Below are 15,711 nucleotides of genomic sequence, written 5' to 3'. Positions count from 1 at the left end.
TGTTCTGGGAAATTCAAGCACCTTGTGATCTAAAGCTGCAGGACAGTGAAAGGCAGGTAGGAGGCAAATTCCATCCTCAGAACGGTGTGCTTCTGGATATCTAGAGAACTCAAGCTCTCAAGCAGGAGCAGAAGTGTCTAGAGTCAGGGTCCCTATGAAGCTGGACAATGCTCCAAGCTGGCACAGCCTAGGCTGTAACACAGTCTGCAAGCATGAGGTAAAGGGAGACAGGTAAGGCGTGCCTTTTAAAAAAGTCTTACACAAAATTTTAGTGAATTATTGACAAATATCAAGTAGGTGTCTCAGGTTTTGAGCTAAGTTTCAAGCAAACATTGCTTTTGACAAAGCAAAACCTAAAGCCCTAGTGCAAGTGATGTTTCAGTGCTAGGAGCCTTCCTGGCAGGATCCTACTTCAGGACTGTAGTGAGCATTCTGCTGGCAGGACAACAAGCACAGAAACACAAAAAAACTCACCCGGACTAATATTTTGAGACAACTGCTGTGCTGCAGCAAACATATTTGCTGATGATTCTAGAAACTGCAGAAGAAATCAATAAGAAAATTAAGTGATTTCATCATAAAAATAATAAACTTAATAATGAAAACATTTCAAAAGAACACCTTTCTCTATTTTAAATGCTAAGACAGTCTGACGACCTAACACAGATACAGTTCTTGGCATTTTCCCGTATTAACTCCTGCTTGAAATTTATGAAGTACTTTTGAACTAAAGAATCTTCAGAGAAGCCTTCAAACAGGATTTAATTTTTTTCCACTGCTAGAAAAGCCATCAAAACAGTACACTGCTAAAGAGATTAATGGCATCACTGAAAATTTCTAAGCTGAACTTCTTTGGCTTCAACTTAAAACAGAAGTATCCAGTTTCATATTCCCCATTAAAATTAAGAACATCAACAGTCAAATCCTTCCAATTTTGGTTTATAAGATTACTGTTGACTATTTGGATCTCCTCTGTTTCCATTTAATATCAACAGAAAATCTTACTGAAGTCTGGAAGGGTACGACTGCAAAAACCTTCCTAAAAGAAGAAAACTTTTCAGCTCTCTGTATCTGTATTCCTCTATGCCCATTTTAATAATTTACTATATTTACGTAATTTACTACAGGAAATTATTTTTTTCAGGAATCAGTCAAGTCTGACAAACTTAAAGCTCTTCTTTCTAATACTACAGTGCAATCCATGACATGGAATTCTCCTAAAGTCTCACAAACTTTGTTGGATTTGGCATTGGGGTACTCAATAGCTTGTACCCAAAATACTTTTGAAGACCTAATACAGAGAAAGGTAAATGCTTCAAAGTGGTGTTAATCAGAACTAGAAGTGAGAAAACACTCTTCCTGTTACAAAATTATGACCATTATTTCTTTGTATCTAACCTGCTATCAGACTCTCAAATACAAAAAAGTAGTAAGTGTTACAAAGTGATCATGAAACCATGAAGCTGCTGATATCTTGTCTGGAAAAGATAGGCAAACCTGTTGCCCTCGAGGGATTCTTGTGTACCTGAGCTATTTTTGTTTTCTTCTGCTGAAACTTGCAAAGACGCAGTATCTGTGTCCCTGACTGGTCACTGAACTGCTCATGGAATGGGTGCAGCAGCTGAACAGTCTCTCCAAAGCTTTAGAAAAGAAGAGAAAATTACAGCATGAAACTGGTCTTTACATTCTGCTCTGAAGTACTGAAGAAAAGTCGAGATTTCAAAAAAACTCACCTACACACAGCAATTTGTCCCACTTCTAGAAGAGTCAGAGCATTTCCAATAACTGCTAGGGATTCATAAGCAAGCTATTAAAGAAAAAAGTTACATCAAAAATAGTATATTCAATGTTTTACTCAAAGCCCAATACTAAATATGAAGAATGTTATTTAAATTATTTTTCATCATCTAGAAAAACAATTGAAGAGACTGACTATCTTTTTGCCTGTCTTATGTAAGACAGTGAGTGCAGTAAAGATACACTAGTTCTGCTCGAGGGCTTCAGCTGATTGATTTAGAGACACCACTTTATGCAGGCTAATAAGTAGTAAATAATACATTAGCCTTTATACAGGCTAATAAGAAATAAATAAGTAACTGTTTAGAAGGAAACACACCATTTCAATTAATAAAAACCCTACAAGTGGGCTAGGATGAATATTTAGTGCTCCAATGAACTGCCAGATAAGGAAGTTTCAGCCTTTTGTAGGCTACAGAAAGTAATTTTACAGTGCATATGTACACCTCCGTCTAACAAACTTAACAGCTCGTCCTTTCAGCTAGTTTCCACTGATCTTTTGTTAATAAATCTCTTAGGCATGAAGTGACAAGAGTTCAAGCACATGGACTGTAAAAATAGCTGCTCTGGAATTATCAGTCAGACTTTCCAGCAGCCACCAGCCCTGTATGAAACAAGTCAGCAACTGCCATACTCATCAATGACAGGCAGTTTCTCCATACTTCTCCCGAGGTTTTCTTTTACCTGTTTAGAGTGATTGTCAATCATACTAGAGGAATCATCAATAGCCAGGCAAATCTGGTACTGTCGTTTACTGGGCTTGGTCCTTCGCAGCCAGATCTTGTCTTTTCGGAACTGACTGGCAATGTATGGGATCACTTTGCGCATGTTCAGTCTCTTCCCTGTTCTGTAGTCTCCTCTGAAAGTTGAGAAAAAAGACATAGTGACAGGGATTATCAGCAAATATCTCATTCTGGAAATCCATGGCCTATGCAGCATATACCCCACATAAAATTTTTTTTTAAATACAACAAACCCAAAATTAGTATCTTAACACTTATATTTAGTTATAGATAAAAAAATCCCCACATTTTTAATATAAGATGGATATTCAGTGTTTTTAAAAGAAGTTTACATCTAGGTATCTAAAATGGAAGGCAGACCTTGAATTTAGATTCCATCAGTTTGAAACAAGTCTGTATCTCTTAAAAAAATCATTTAATGTTATAAACAACATAAAACATTTTGACATTTAACATAATCTTTGACTTCACTTCAAATGGTGAAGTTGATTGATCACCTGCTACATAGGAGAAAAAAACGTAGGAGGAAATATCCTCAGGATGGGTGCCTACTACTATATCATATTTGCATTTCATAAAATAACCTAATGTTCCCATACAAGGAAATTGAAGGCATTTGCAAACAGGAATCATTACTGTAACACAAGAACAACATAAAGCTGCAGTTTTACAGAGGTTAAAGCACCCCAAACCCATCAGTTTGAAGAAATCAGAAGCCTCAGAAAGACCCAACTTACTTCAGCTTGGCGGCCTGAGTGGGTTCCAGTATGAGTCGCAGCTGTTCACAAAGCTGCTGTGACAGAGGAGCTGTCAGTACTACATACCTCTGCCACAACTGCGCTGCTTCCTTCTCCTACAACATCACACAAAGAAATTAAAATGCATTATGAAAAAAAAAAAGTTGGAGAGCACTGTCTGAAGAAAGAAACCAAACCTCAGTGCACTAAGGTGAAGGCAGTAAGGGGAGGGCAGTAACCAGCTAAGACTGAGGGTGTCTCATATGACAATCTGCATTCACATTCAAAACAAGATCTGAAACATCATCCCACTTCAAGAATAATGTAATTTTTTTTTTCAGAATAAGTTAAACTTAACAACAAAAATAGTATCTAAATCATGTGATTTTGAGTATTTAGATTCCAGCCAGCTTGCATTCCTCAATGTTTTAGCAGTAAAAGAAGATGAAATAATGCAATAAAGGATTATTATGACAGTTTTATATTCAAATGAGGTCACAAACCTCCTCTGGAGTTCCAGGCTGTTGTGTCTGCCAAGCTTCCAATTGCCTTTCAAGTTCCTTTCTTAGCTCTTCAGGATCTCTAACGATGTGCTAGAAGTGGAATTATGAGTTTTATGAGACAGAAAAATAAGTTTACACATCTGGTGATCCCCAAAGTATAGCAAACTATAAAAAAAGTATAAATGCATTGTTCCTATTCTTTTAAACAAAAAAAATACCTGAATACCTAAATGAAGATTCTAAATCTCCATGTTTTTTAATAGCTTCCATGTACATGAAGGATAAATGCCTCCCACACAAATATCTCCATATTTGATATAATCAATACAGAAACAAGGCTAGGAACATCTATGATACTGCACTGAATATAATAAACCACAGAATTTCAAGATAAATCAATGAAATGATCTTTACAAACACCAGATTTAATGACAGTATAATGGAGACCAAACTATTGAACACTACACCTACCTAGTATCTTTGAAAACAGTGTATAAAATAATTATATATTTTAAAAGCTTCATTCAAACCCCTTGAAGACTGAATGACATCATCCTCCTTACCTGGCACCAAATACTATTTGATAAGCCATTCTGTTAAAGGACACCCAAACTTTATAATACTTCTTTTACTTTCATTGTGCTTCCACTGACAATCTCTGTCCCTGATTTACAAACTCCCAGCTTAGCAGAACAGCAGTACATGGTCTGCATAACCTGCAGGTTTATGGATTAAGGAAAATAAATCCATGACTGTAAACTCAGTAGTCCCAGTAACTTCTCATTCCTCAAGAAGAAGCAGCTGATCCCACTGGTCACCTACTGTAGGTTTAAGGAAGGGAGAAAGAATATACATGGAGGGGATTTATCTCTTCTTCCTTTCCCTGAAAGCTGAGAAGCTGCACTTTTCCCCCAGCAGCCTCGTTCCCTTCCCCTTTAATGGTGCTGCAAGAGCTCCCTCTCCTGTTTCACATTTTGCATGCCAATTGAAAAAAATCTACAAACCCCAAAACCCCAATTATTTTAACAACAGGAGAACGCTTGCATTCAGCAGCCTTTTTTCAAAGAGCTGCAATATTTGGCATTAAGACAGAAATACCCAGTGTAGCTGGGACACAATCCTTTCTGTATTATGCATAGAAACAGTAGAATAGCACCCTCCAAGTGTGTACTTAGGATACCATGCTGTAAGAATGAAAGGTCAATCCTTCTAAAAAAACTAGACACTGAAAATATTTTTACTTTATCAACTGGTTATTCACTACCAACTGCTTCTATGCCATAGGTCTTTATGATAAAATGTGCTTTTTCAATGAAGTTTGCACTGGAAAACCATGAGTGTTACATGAAACTTTAGGATCTTCTAGGTCATAGTATTTTTTTAATGAGACATTCACAAAAAGCTCAAAAAGGTTCTACAACACCTGCAATCAGCTTTTATAAAGAAGTAATATATTATAATGAATTAACTGAAGTGTGGATTCTGTATGTACCCTTTTGTTGTCTTCAGGCCACACACCCTTGCCCATTGCTTTCCACTTTAACCAAGCATTTGATCTGCAGATTCATCTCAGCAGAACAGTTCTTTACAGTTAGAAAAACAGAAGCTTCTAAAAAAAAACTATGTGAGAAGATTCCATACTAAGGATGGGTAGAACTAGTCATTTTAAAGGCAGCATTCAGCTGCATATACAACAGCATATGTGTATTCCTTTCCATTCTGCTATTAAATAATATCAAAGTACTGAGTTGGCTGAAAAAAGTAATTCTAGCATTTTGCATTCAGAGTTTCATTAACACAGGTCAAGTAAAACCATCTTTTTCTACTACTGTAGCTGGAAGAAGATAGACTGGGTATCCTACCTGGGAAGTGTCCATCAGAAACTGGTGGGCTGTGTGTATGGTCGAGTCCTTGCTTCGCTCTGGCTTCTCTTCAGTCACCTTTGGTAGCTTTTCTGGTGCAGAGTCACTGACATCCTCCAAGTCAAAAGTCTGGATCTCTGGCTCCACCTCACCTGGTCCTACAACCACAAAACTAATTACTGACTTCATGGATCACACATAATACAAGAAGCAGTATTGTGTCTTGACTATTTTACAGAGCATCTCATATGCTTTGTAGTGCAGCCTAGACATTTTCTTTTAAAAGAAGTGCCACATTTTAAGACATTTAATTCTAGGAATGGGATGAATACATCTTGCAACTCACTGGAACAGATAACCACGCATTTCCTAATGCAAATTGTTTTTCTGTCTTGTAACCTTCTTGCCAAACAAACAAAATAGTAGTTAAGAGATCTTTAACACCTGACAATGCCACAGGTGAAGTACATTTATTGACTCTCATAGCCTCTGACAGAATGATAAGATGTATAAAGTCATTTGAGAACAGTCAGAAAATCATCATTAAAAACCAGCAATCTTTGCTTATCTTTTACTAATTTTTTAACAGAACAGTTTTCTTTAAATCAAAAATCAATTTACGAATAAAAGAATGGACTAAAGAGTTTGTTTTATTACTATTGCTACTGTACTATGCTGTTTAACAACTAATTTCTTAAGAAATATTCTAAAGGAGAAAAAGTATGATGTTGTAGGAGATGTTTCGAAGACTTTAGTTTTTCAGAACATACAGTTAGAGAATCATGTGGAAAAACAAATAGGCTGATTACATGCACACTTGTACCATAAAGCTAAAAGAGTTTAGCAAGAGATGTAAGTGATTAAAGTTCACGGGAGTGGGAGGCTTGTAAAACTCATCTCCGCTCTCCAGCCACCCTGTGTTGTTCAAGAAGAAAACTGTTCAAAATCTAAGCTACAGTATCATTTACTCAGATTCATCAAAACTACAATTTCTGTTGCAATTGGGAAGAGATACTTCTATCTAGCTTATTTTGTTTAGGGGGGGCTGTGTGGCTGACAAGTCAGATCTGTCTTCTCCTCTACCCGTCACTTCTGTTAGTTGCTCAGTTTTGTTCCCACTTAGAAAGAAGGCAGTGAGAGTTTGGTGCTACCTCATTGGATGTAATTCAGACCAGCTCCTCAACTTCTTGCTGGTTTGTTTGGGTTTTTTTTGCCAGAAGTTATACATAAAACAGTTGAGTTATGTGGTGCTGATGGTGGTGACACTGGAATGCATTGTTATATGCCAATTAATTGAATTGGCATTGTGTTGAACAGCAGGGAAGTGTTTGCTTTTTATTTCTTCAAAGTGGTGGATAAAGATTAGAGACCATTAACTTGAAAGAAAGCAGCAAACCCCCCTGTCACTCAATCAATTTAGCAAAGGCTAATGCTGGTTACTAGGCAGAAGTAAGAATATTGCTGCAGAGGAATCAATTTAGAGTAGGCATTTTAGCCTTACAAAAGATTTTACAACAGATGAGTCTTATGAAACTCATCCACTACATGCAAATCTAAATACCTACATATACATCTAAGATCCATATCAGCATATATTCAGAATGCTTTTTATGTTAATGTACCAGGAGGTTTAGTGGCAGTAGACTTCTTTTTTTCTGGCTTCAGCTCCTCAGTGTCTACTGCTCTGAGATCCTCGTCCTGCATTTCTGTTTCCATTGCTGCATCTTCACAGTCTCCTTCTTCCTTTTCCTCAGGAGGCATAATAGGTTCCTCTTGCTCCTTGCTAGCTACATCTGCACAAAGACAACAACACAAGTCAAGAGGAAAGTGGAAGGAGAAGTAGTCAAGTTTAAAAAAATGTTGCATTCTGAGGCCACTGTGTATCAGTTTCAGCAAACTTAGAAAAGATCTGAGGCTCAAACCCCTGTTTTATCTTTCATTCTCCTGTGCTGTGTCAAGTTCAGTATTGCATGGATTTACTGAAGTAAGATTTGAAGAGAACAGATTGTAAAGATATATATTAAGATAAAATCCAGTTTTATAAGTCAAATCAGTATTTTCAAAAGTGTTATTGTTAGTTTGAGTCTGACTGCCAAAGAGTAGCATTTATTGCAGTGGAATGGTGCTGCATCTTTAACCAAAGCAAGGATGGTCAAATGTAACTTTATAAAGCAAACAGGGAAAACCACAGCAAATACGAGTGTTTCAAGGTTTGATTCTGCAATGACAACTCTTTACACCCAGAAATACCACTGTACCATATGTCTGTGCATCATAGTGTTCAGAGTCTTGTTTAATATGTTCAAATGCTTCAGCCTCCTCCACGTTTTGTTGAGGCTGAGTTATATCCTGCTTTGTTTCACTGCTGGATTCCATGGTTCTCAGTCGCTTGTGGATGCGTTCATTGTGATCTCCCATTGAGCGCTCATTGTCTGCCTGGCCAGGTTTCCTCTTGAAACTCTGAAAAAAACAAATTAACACCATGAAATTCAAGAGAGGTGTAACCCACCACTAATGAGAACAGTGTTCTAACAAGGAGAAACTGAGTCCTGCCTATTTGCTGGTTAATATTAAGATATTTAAACAAAAATTTAAAATAAGAGATGAACCTGTGTATTTTTCCTGCTTTGCTTCTGAGAAGCCATCCGGGCCATGCGTGTGGAGTCATGACCTTCTGACTGATTTGCACTTGAAGCTCCAGTTCCACTTTCCTGAAAAAGAAAAAAAAAATTTCAAGTGTAACCAAAAATAGCAACTTCTGTAAACAAACTCCAGATGTTAAAACTGCAGTGCTTTGCTACGTTCTGTTCTGAATGACCAATGGCTCATAACTGCAAGTATAATTCTTATGGCGAGCAGACAAGCCTCTTCTGCAGTTCAACAACTACCCTACACTTACCTTTATAGTAGTGAAAATGCAGGATGTATCTACATGGTCTTGAAGGTTTTTTTCAGTGAATTTGTAACTGGTATAAACTCAGGTCTTATACACAGTTCTTAAAAACTATGGCAGCAGTTCCCTAATTTCAACTTGAAAACATATTCACAAATTTAGCATTTTTAACTCAGACACTTCCACATAATTTACCTCTTTAGACTGGTCTCTTTCTGAAGCCTCTCCAGCCAGCTCAACAGCACTGTCACTCTGCAGATTTTCTTGCCCAGTCTGTCCTTGTGTTTCATGCTCCATTCTTTCCTCAGCCTCAGGGATCTGTTCATCCATCTCTGAATTATCTTTATCCTCCTCTTCCTGAAATAACATCAATTATAACATTCTAAAGAACATTGAGAACTGTGTGTTATTGAAAGGCACTTAAAGATGAATAAGGTCATCAGGCACAGTAAGGATGGGTTAACAAAGGGAAAGTCCTATTAAATTTGATACCCCTTCTAGGATGAGGTCACCGGCCTAGCAGATGAAGGGAAGGCAGTGGATGTAGTTTTTCTGGATTTTTAGTAAGGCTTTTGATAGTGTCCCTCACAGCATCCTTTTGGACAAGTTGTCCAGATGTGGGATGAGCGGATTCACAGTGAGCTGGGTGGAGTGCAGGGCTCAAATGCTTGTAGTGAATGGGGCTTCATCTGACTGGTGACACTCACCAGTGCTGTTCCTCAGGGCTCAGCTCCAGCACTAGTCCTGTTCAATGTGTTCATCAACAACCTGGATGCAGGAGTTGAATGCACTGTTAGCAGGTTTGCTGATGATACAAACTGGGAGGTGCTGCGGGCTCTCTTGAGGGACAAGAGGCCTTTGCAGAGGGATCTAGATAGACTGGGGCACTGGACTGTGATTAATGGAATGAAATTTAACAGGTGCAAATGCTGGATTCTGCACTCAGAATGGAATAATGCTGGGCACAACTGGGAGAAGAGTGGTAGGAGAGCAGCCCTGAAAAGGGATCTGGGGATGCTGTCCACAGCAGGCTCAGTGTGAATGAGCACTGAGCCCCAGCAGCCCAGAGGGTTAATCTCCATCCTGGGGTGCATCAAACACAGCAACACCAGCTGGTCAAAAGAGGTGGTGAATCCACCATATTCAGCAGTGGCCCAGCTTCACCTGAGTGCTGTGTGCAGTTCTGGGCCCCACAAGCTAAGAAGGATGTGAAAGTCCTTAAATATGTCCAGAGGAGGGTAACAAAAGTGGTGCAAGGGCTGGAAGCAATGTTCCATGAAGAGTGGCTAAGGACTTTGGGCTTGTCTGGTTCGGAGAAGGAAGCCAAAGAGTAAGCCTACATTGCTCTCTACAACTTCCTGAGAAGGGGACATGGAGAGAGAGGTGCTGATTTCTTCTCCCTGGTACCCAATGATAGGATGCATGGGAATGGTCATTAGGACTTTAAGATCACTTCTTCACTGAAAGGGTGCTCAAACACTGGAACACGCTTCCTAGAGAGGTGGTCAATGCCCCAGAGCTGTCAATGTTTAAGAGGCATTTGGACAACATGCTTAAGAATATGCTTAAATTTTTGGTCAGCCCTGAAGTGGTCAGGCAGTTGGACTAGATGATCACTGTAGGTCCCTTCCAACTGAAGTAGTCTATTCCATTCTAACACAAGGCCAAGGAGGCAACAGGAACACAGACAGCAGAAACACATGTTTAAAGAGCATAGCTCTTGTTCCTGATGAAGGATCTCACTAACATTATATCTACCAATGTCAAATTTGTTTTGGAGTATCACAGAACACATCCATTTCTTCAATCTTGTATAAGGCAATTAAAAAAAAAAAATCATTCTTTTATTTATTACACTCTACCTGAGGTTGAAGGCCTTGGTCTTCATTAGGGATTCCCTTATCTTCAGCAGATTCTTTTTTTTTCTCATTAGGTGGTTGTGACTCTTCCTCTTCTTCTTCTGCATCCTCAGTGTTCCCTGCATCATCATCTTGATCATGAGCATCTTTGTCTCCTTCATCTTCCTTCTCCTCTTTATCTTCAGAAATACCTTCTTCAGCTGCTTTTGCATCTTGATCATCTCTTTCTGTCTCACCAGTATCCTCTTCCTTCTGTTCTTCTGTCTTCTCTGCCTCATTTAAATCCACAGGTTTCTCATCTATTTCAAAATCATTCTCTTCTTCTGGATTAAAAAAAAAAAAAATCAGAAAGGTATATAAAACTTTCAGCAAAGTACAGAGACTGAATATTCAGATATTTGGAATAAAACAGCCCAGTCTATCAAAAACCCATAAAATACTGAGTTCTATACACAGAATCTATGATTTTCTATAGCCAGATAATTCCTTTCAGTCTCAATTGATTTCTACCTAGCAATATAGCAAGATGAATTCCTACTAACTTCCTTTAACCAAATATTCCTGAGGGTCAATTGACTTTTAAGAGTACAAATACTCTTAAAGTATAATAGAATAACATATTCTATTATATAATACAATACTCTTGAAAGCGTGATTAAAAAAAAAATGAAACCACAAAAGCAACTGGACTATTAAATAAGGAGATTCCAGCAAAGGTCAGGCTGTATCACTTGGATAACATGAGAAAGCCTGCTCCAGAGCGTGCATGAAAGGGAGGTAAAGGAAAATGCTGTAATGCTGAGTTCTTGTCTAGCCTGCATTTGGTATATTGGTATTTTGATACACAAATGAATTTGTAGCTTCTTGGTGGTTATACAGAATCCTTCCATCACCTCTCTCCTTTCTCTAGACAAAAAGGGCTCATGAACTGATTATCCCCCTCCATTTCCATGTGGCTTTCATCTAGGAAATGTAGAGATTTTCAGCTGTACCTTCATCCTCCTCATCATCACTCTTCTCATTACTCTGCAGATTCAAATTATCAGGAAGGTCCAAAGGTTCAACTTCAGGCTCCTTTTCTTGCTGGCCATGATAAGGATCTACTTCATTCTCATCATACTCACGCTGTCAGCAAAAGAATGGGGGAAAAAAACCAGGCATGTACTAAGTGGGAGGATAGGCAAAGATAAGAAATAAGATACTACTGTATTCTCTAGGACAGAGAAATACTGGATACAATATTACATTCTGATCAGTTAAAAATGGATTTCCAGTGGTACACATACTCATACATGAAGAGCAGAAAGAAAAATTTCAGCAAATGTATTTACATAAATTGGTGGCACTTAAACCCAGCATGTTTTGTGTTCAAAAGCCAGTTTTCCTAGCTGAAACATTCTAAACAGAATATGCACTCTTGGAGATGCTAAATGCACACAGAAAAGGTGTTTCTGTTGCTAAACACAACAGAATTAGAGTTTTAAAGCTTTGACCATCAAAACATCAATTCACTGTAAAGCCTGTTTTGGCAGCCATTGCAAGTTCAGGGTGCTGCAAAAAAAAAAATTCTTTCTGGAATACAAATCAGAAAATAAATGTATATTATAATGGATACAGTATGGTTTACTTTTAGCTCTGAAATGAACTAACTTTTTTTTCAGTGCACTTCACTATTAAAAGAAAAAACATTTCAAATTCTGAGAAACACATGATATGAACCACAGAATGTGGTTTAACAGCAAGATACTTCATGTAGTCCAAATAATTTTTACCTCATCAATTTGTTCATGGATTTTCTCTTTATTTCCACTGTCCTCTTCCTGTTGCTCTTTTTCCTCATTCTTGGGAGGCTGTTTTTTATTATCCTTGTTTCCTGTCCCCAAATTGTCATCTTTTGCAACAAGCTCTGAATCCTCCTATTAATAAACCCAAAAGACACTCAATTATGTTACCTGCTTTTCAAAGTCTCAGTGACAAGACATCATCTCCTATGGAAAAAAAAAGACAACATTAAACAGAATCCCTGAAACACTAAACAAAATTTAACCCCACTTCCTAAGGCCAAGAGCTCTGAGAGGCAATTCCCATTCTAGGTCACATTAAGTTAGCAGAGTTCAATTCCTTTGATACATTTTTCCCCCCACCCCTTTCCTTATTACCTCATCCATTCCTGGTCCAGTTTCTTCTGTTTTACTACTAGCATCTTCTTCATCATCATCATCATCATCTTCTTCATCCCCCCAGAGCCTTTCATCTAGTTTATCATCAGCTTCAGCATTATCAAGATTGCCCATCTGCTTATCCAGTTCCTCCTCTTCATCTGAATTTTCCTCATCTTCTGTGTACAGTTCAGAATGTGTTTCAGTACAGAAGAGGGAAAGCTAATGCTTTTGTTAACTTTATAAACAAATAAGCAATCATACTTTGAACCTTAATTTCATCACCCCATTCAGACAATTGATATATGCTGAAAAAGACACACATGCCCATGTTACAGAAAAGTATCAACCTTTACTGGACTGATCTATAACTTTTTTTGTAAGTTTGCCATAGTGGAAGAACCAAACCTTTTTTCTCCCGTTCTCCATCATGCATCTTTCCTTCAAAGTCTTCAGACATTTCAATTGCATTGTCTTCTCCTTCAATGTCTGGTTTAGAATCTTGATCCTCTTTCTCCTTCTCTTCACCCTTTCGAAAACTGTCTTCTATCTAAATCATTGGTAAAGCCAAAAATTACAATGGATCTTGCCTATATAGTAAAAGCTTAAGTATCACAACAATATTTATAAGCTGATATGCAAAGATGAAAGCCAAAATAAATAGGTGACTGAAGGTAACTTTGTGTTTCTTTTACCCAAGACATCCACATCATGGATTTCAAGAGCTTTTCTAGTTTTGCTTCAATTAAACAAGAACGACCCCAAACACTTGCCTGATCTTCACTTTCTATTTTGTCGCTCACATCCTTCTTGCCTTCCCCTTCTCCAATACCACCATCCTCATAATCATGGAACTCTGTTGCTCCCTCTCCTGCTTCATCTTCAAGTAATTCTTTTGGCAGACAAAACCCCTGCAAAGGCAAACAGAAACTCAAAGCCTTCTTCAGTAGTAAGTACATTTTTCAGCTTAGTTTCTACTCAAGACTTTTACACATTAAATATATGCTTGCCCTATACCCACTGTTATCTCTAATAACTTACCTTTAGGGCAAGCTCTGTAAAAATGCTGGTTAGAACAGAAAGCAATTTTCCAGTACTCCTGTGAGATGCCAGTGAAACTGTGAGGTAGAACAGGATGAGGTCTGAGTACTTGCAGAGCATGGGCTTTAGACGCACCAGCAAATAGCAGGACTGGTTGAAGAACTGCAGTTAAAACACAAAAAGAGCTATCAGTCATTATTTGTACTTAGTGACATGCACCTCAGAGAGGGTCATGATAGTGACTGTAAAGAGATGCTCAAAGCAGAAATATCAGTAGGTGAGTTTAAGTACAATTTCTACAGTTTCTGGAGCTTTTTCTAGATTTTTCACAAAAACAAAAACTTTGTCTTCTTACTACAGAAATGTCTGACTTTTGCACTACAGAAGACTACCTTTATTTGTCCACAGTTTCTCACATGCTTCTAGTTTTAAGGCACTGGGCAAGAAGCGATGCACGTTTAACCACCAAAGTAGTTCACAATTCCAAATCTCTTGAGACTCCTAAGCCAATAAACTCTTGAAAAGAACAATTTTACCTTATGTTTATATGAAGTACAGTCTTCCCTGTAATATTTCAGGATCTCCAGGAGCTCTGAAACACCTAAAATTGCCTTCTGCACATGTAGAGACTCCAAATCAGCAGACAGATCTTCATCCAAAAGCTTAGTTATATGTCCAGCTTTAACCACATCAAGTAAGGCTGCATCCTCTTTGTTTGAAATACATGAAAAAAATGGAGATCAAGTCAGACAATCTAAAAATGTTATAGTAAGAAATCTGGATATATCTACCCTATCTGTTTAAATACACAACTTCTCTTAAAATAGCAATTTATTTGTGTATGGTACCTCTGACACACACACACAATTTAAGAAATTTTAAGGTTTGCATTGTTTAAACTCTTCTGCTCCCCACACAAGTATATTGACAAACTTACCATTTTCCTCTGAAGATTTTTCTTCCTCTTTTCCACCTTTCTGTTTTCTCTCTACCAAACACTGAACAGCATACAGAACAGCATGGATAACAGTTTCCACTTTTGTTGAGAATTGCTCCACAAACTCTTCATCCGACTGTTGATTTCCTTTTGAACCATAACATAAGCAGTTTTAAACAGAAACACATCAGATTACAAGTTCCTATGTTTCCTTTATGCAAGGACAATGACAGCACTATGCAATTTTTACTATCCAGTTCTACCAAAATATCCTTGCTAATCCTGACCTACAACATGGTGCAAGATCTGTCACTAACAGAGATGGTAAAAAAATAATACTGCACAAATAGTTTGGACTAAATTTTGAAAGTTTGAATTTCATAAAGTTTTTGGATAACAGAAGGAACACAGGGCCACCTTCAGCAATAACCAAACTAATAAATTGTGTCTTTACCAACATTACAAATCAGGTAGAGAAAAATTATCCTTACCACTGCAATTTGACACAGAAGCAAGAAGCTGTGTTCTCCAGGCTGTGAAGTCTGAAGATGTGTTATTAACTTCCTCTTGTATATACTTCAGGCTCTTGATGAGGGCCATCTGATTTGCAGCTTCCCTGTCTTGCCCATTTGGAAGAAACAGGCACTCTATGCTTTGTAACTGGACTGAGACTTCAAGCAAACAACTCACAGCTGATGAGCAAACCTCAAAGTCTCTCCTGCAACAGAAATACCATAATACTGAAAGAAAAACAAACAGCCCAATTTAAGATTAAACCTTTTCTGGGGCATGGATAAGGGAGAGGCAGCATATCTCCATTATGAAATTATTAAATAAAAGGTCTGACAACCAGCTTATATTCACACTGTTTGAAGCAGAGAGAAAATTAGAAGATTGTTATTAAATAGGCTACAAATTACTTTTAAAATGAAAATTTCTTCATTAAATTTTTATTTGAAATTCACCTCATTAGCTAAGGAGCTATGGGGATAAAATCCTGAGAGACCAAAGACAAAGTGGGAAGCTGAGATGGAAATCTTTTTGACTTGTCAGGGGAGTGGGAGAAGACATACATTTTTTTAAAGAGTCAGGCACTGCATTTTGCAAAAAAAAAATGAAAGGAAAAATGTTTGAAGAGCATCTGAACCCACTTTTCAATATATGCATAGGCAAAAATTTT

The 15,711-nt window shown here is 37.8% G+C and overlaps 1 protein-coding gene across 1 annotated transcript in view; it reads right to left on the bottom strand.

Annotated features, from left to right (window-relative positions):
* The window catches only part of MDN1 (midasin AAA ATPase 1), a 93,563-nt gene that overhangs the window by 3,624 nt on the left and 74,228 nt on the right, over positions 1-15,711 (bottom strand). The window contains exons 80-100 of the mRNA XM_069011160.1: positions 15,023-15,249; positions 14,532-14,678; positions 14,131-14,303; positions 13,595-13,756; positions 13,327-13,464; positions 12,962-13,103; positions 12,554-12,732; positions 12,167-12,310; positions 11,387-11,519; positions 10,398-10,717; positions 8,731-8,892; positions 8,252-8,353; positions 7,901-8,102; positions 7,265-7,435; positions 5,643-5,800; positions 3,781-3,870; positions 3,278-3,393; positions 2,482-2,656; positions 1,734-1,807; positions 1,526-1,640; positions 475-538 (exon numbers count right to left, since the gene is read on the bottom strand). Coding sequence (XP_068867261.1) covers positions 475-538; positions 1,526-1,640; positions 1,734-1,807; positions 2,482-2,656; positions 3,278-3,393; positions 3,781-3,870; positions 5,643-5,800; positions 7,265-7,435; positions 7,901-8,102; positions 8,252-8,353; positions 8,731-8,892; positions 10,398-10,717; positions 11,387-11,519; positions 12,167-12,310; positions 12,554-12,732; positions 12,962-13,103; positions 13,327-13,464; positions 13,595-13,756; positions 14,131-14,303; positions 14,532-14,678; positions 15,023-15,249 — 3,194 coding nt within the window. The remainder of the gene's footprint in view (positions 1-474; positions 539-1,525; positions 1,641-1,733; positions 1,808-2,481; positions 2,657-3,277; positions 3,394-3,780; positions 3,871-5,642; positions 5,801-7,264; positions 7,436-7,900; positions 8,103-8,251; positions 8,354-8,730; positions 8,893-10,397; positions 10,718-11,386; positions 11,520-12,166; positions 12,311-12,553; positions 12,733-12,961; positions 13,104-13,326; positions 13,465-13,594; positions 13,757-14,130; positions 14,304-14,531; positions 14,679-15,022; positions 15,250-15,711) is intronic.

Source organism: Aphelocoma coerulescens, chromosome 3, assembly GCF_041296385.1.
Source record: "Aphelocoma coerulescens isolate FSJ_1873_10779 chromosome 3, UR_Acoe_1.0, whole genome shotgun sequence".
NCBI lineage: Eukaryota > Metazoa > Chordata > Aves > Passeriformes > Corvidae > Aphelocoma > Aphelocoma coerulescens.
The sequence above is the reverse complement of the archived record's forward strand: the minus strand, read 5'-3'. Positions and strand labels throughout refer to the sequence as shown.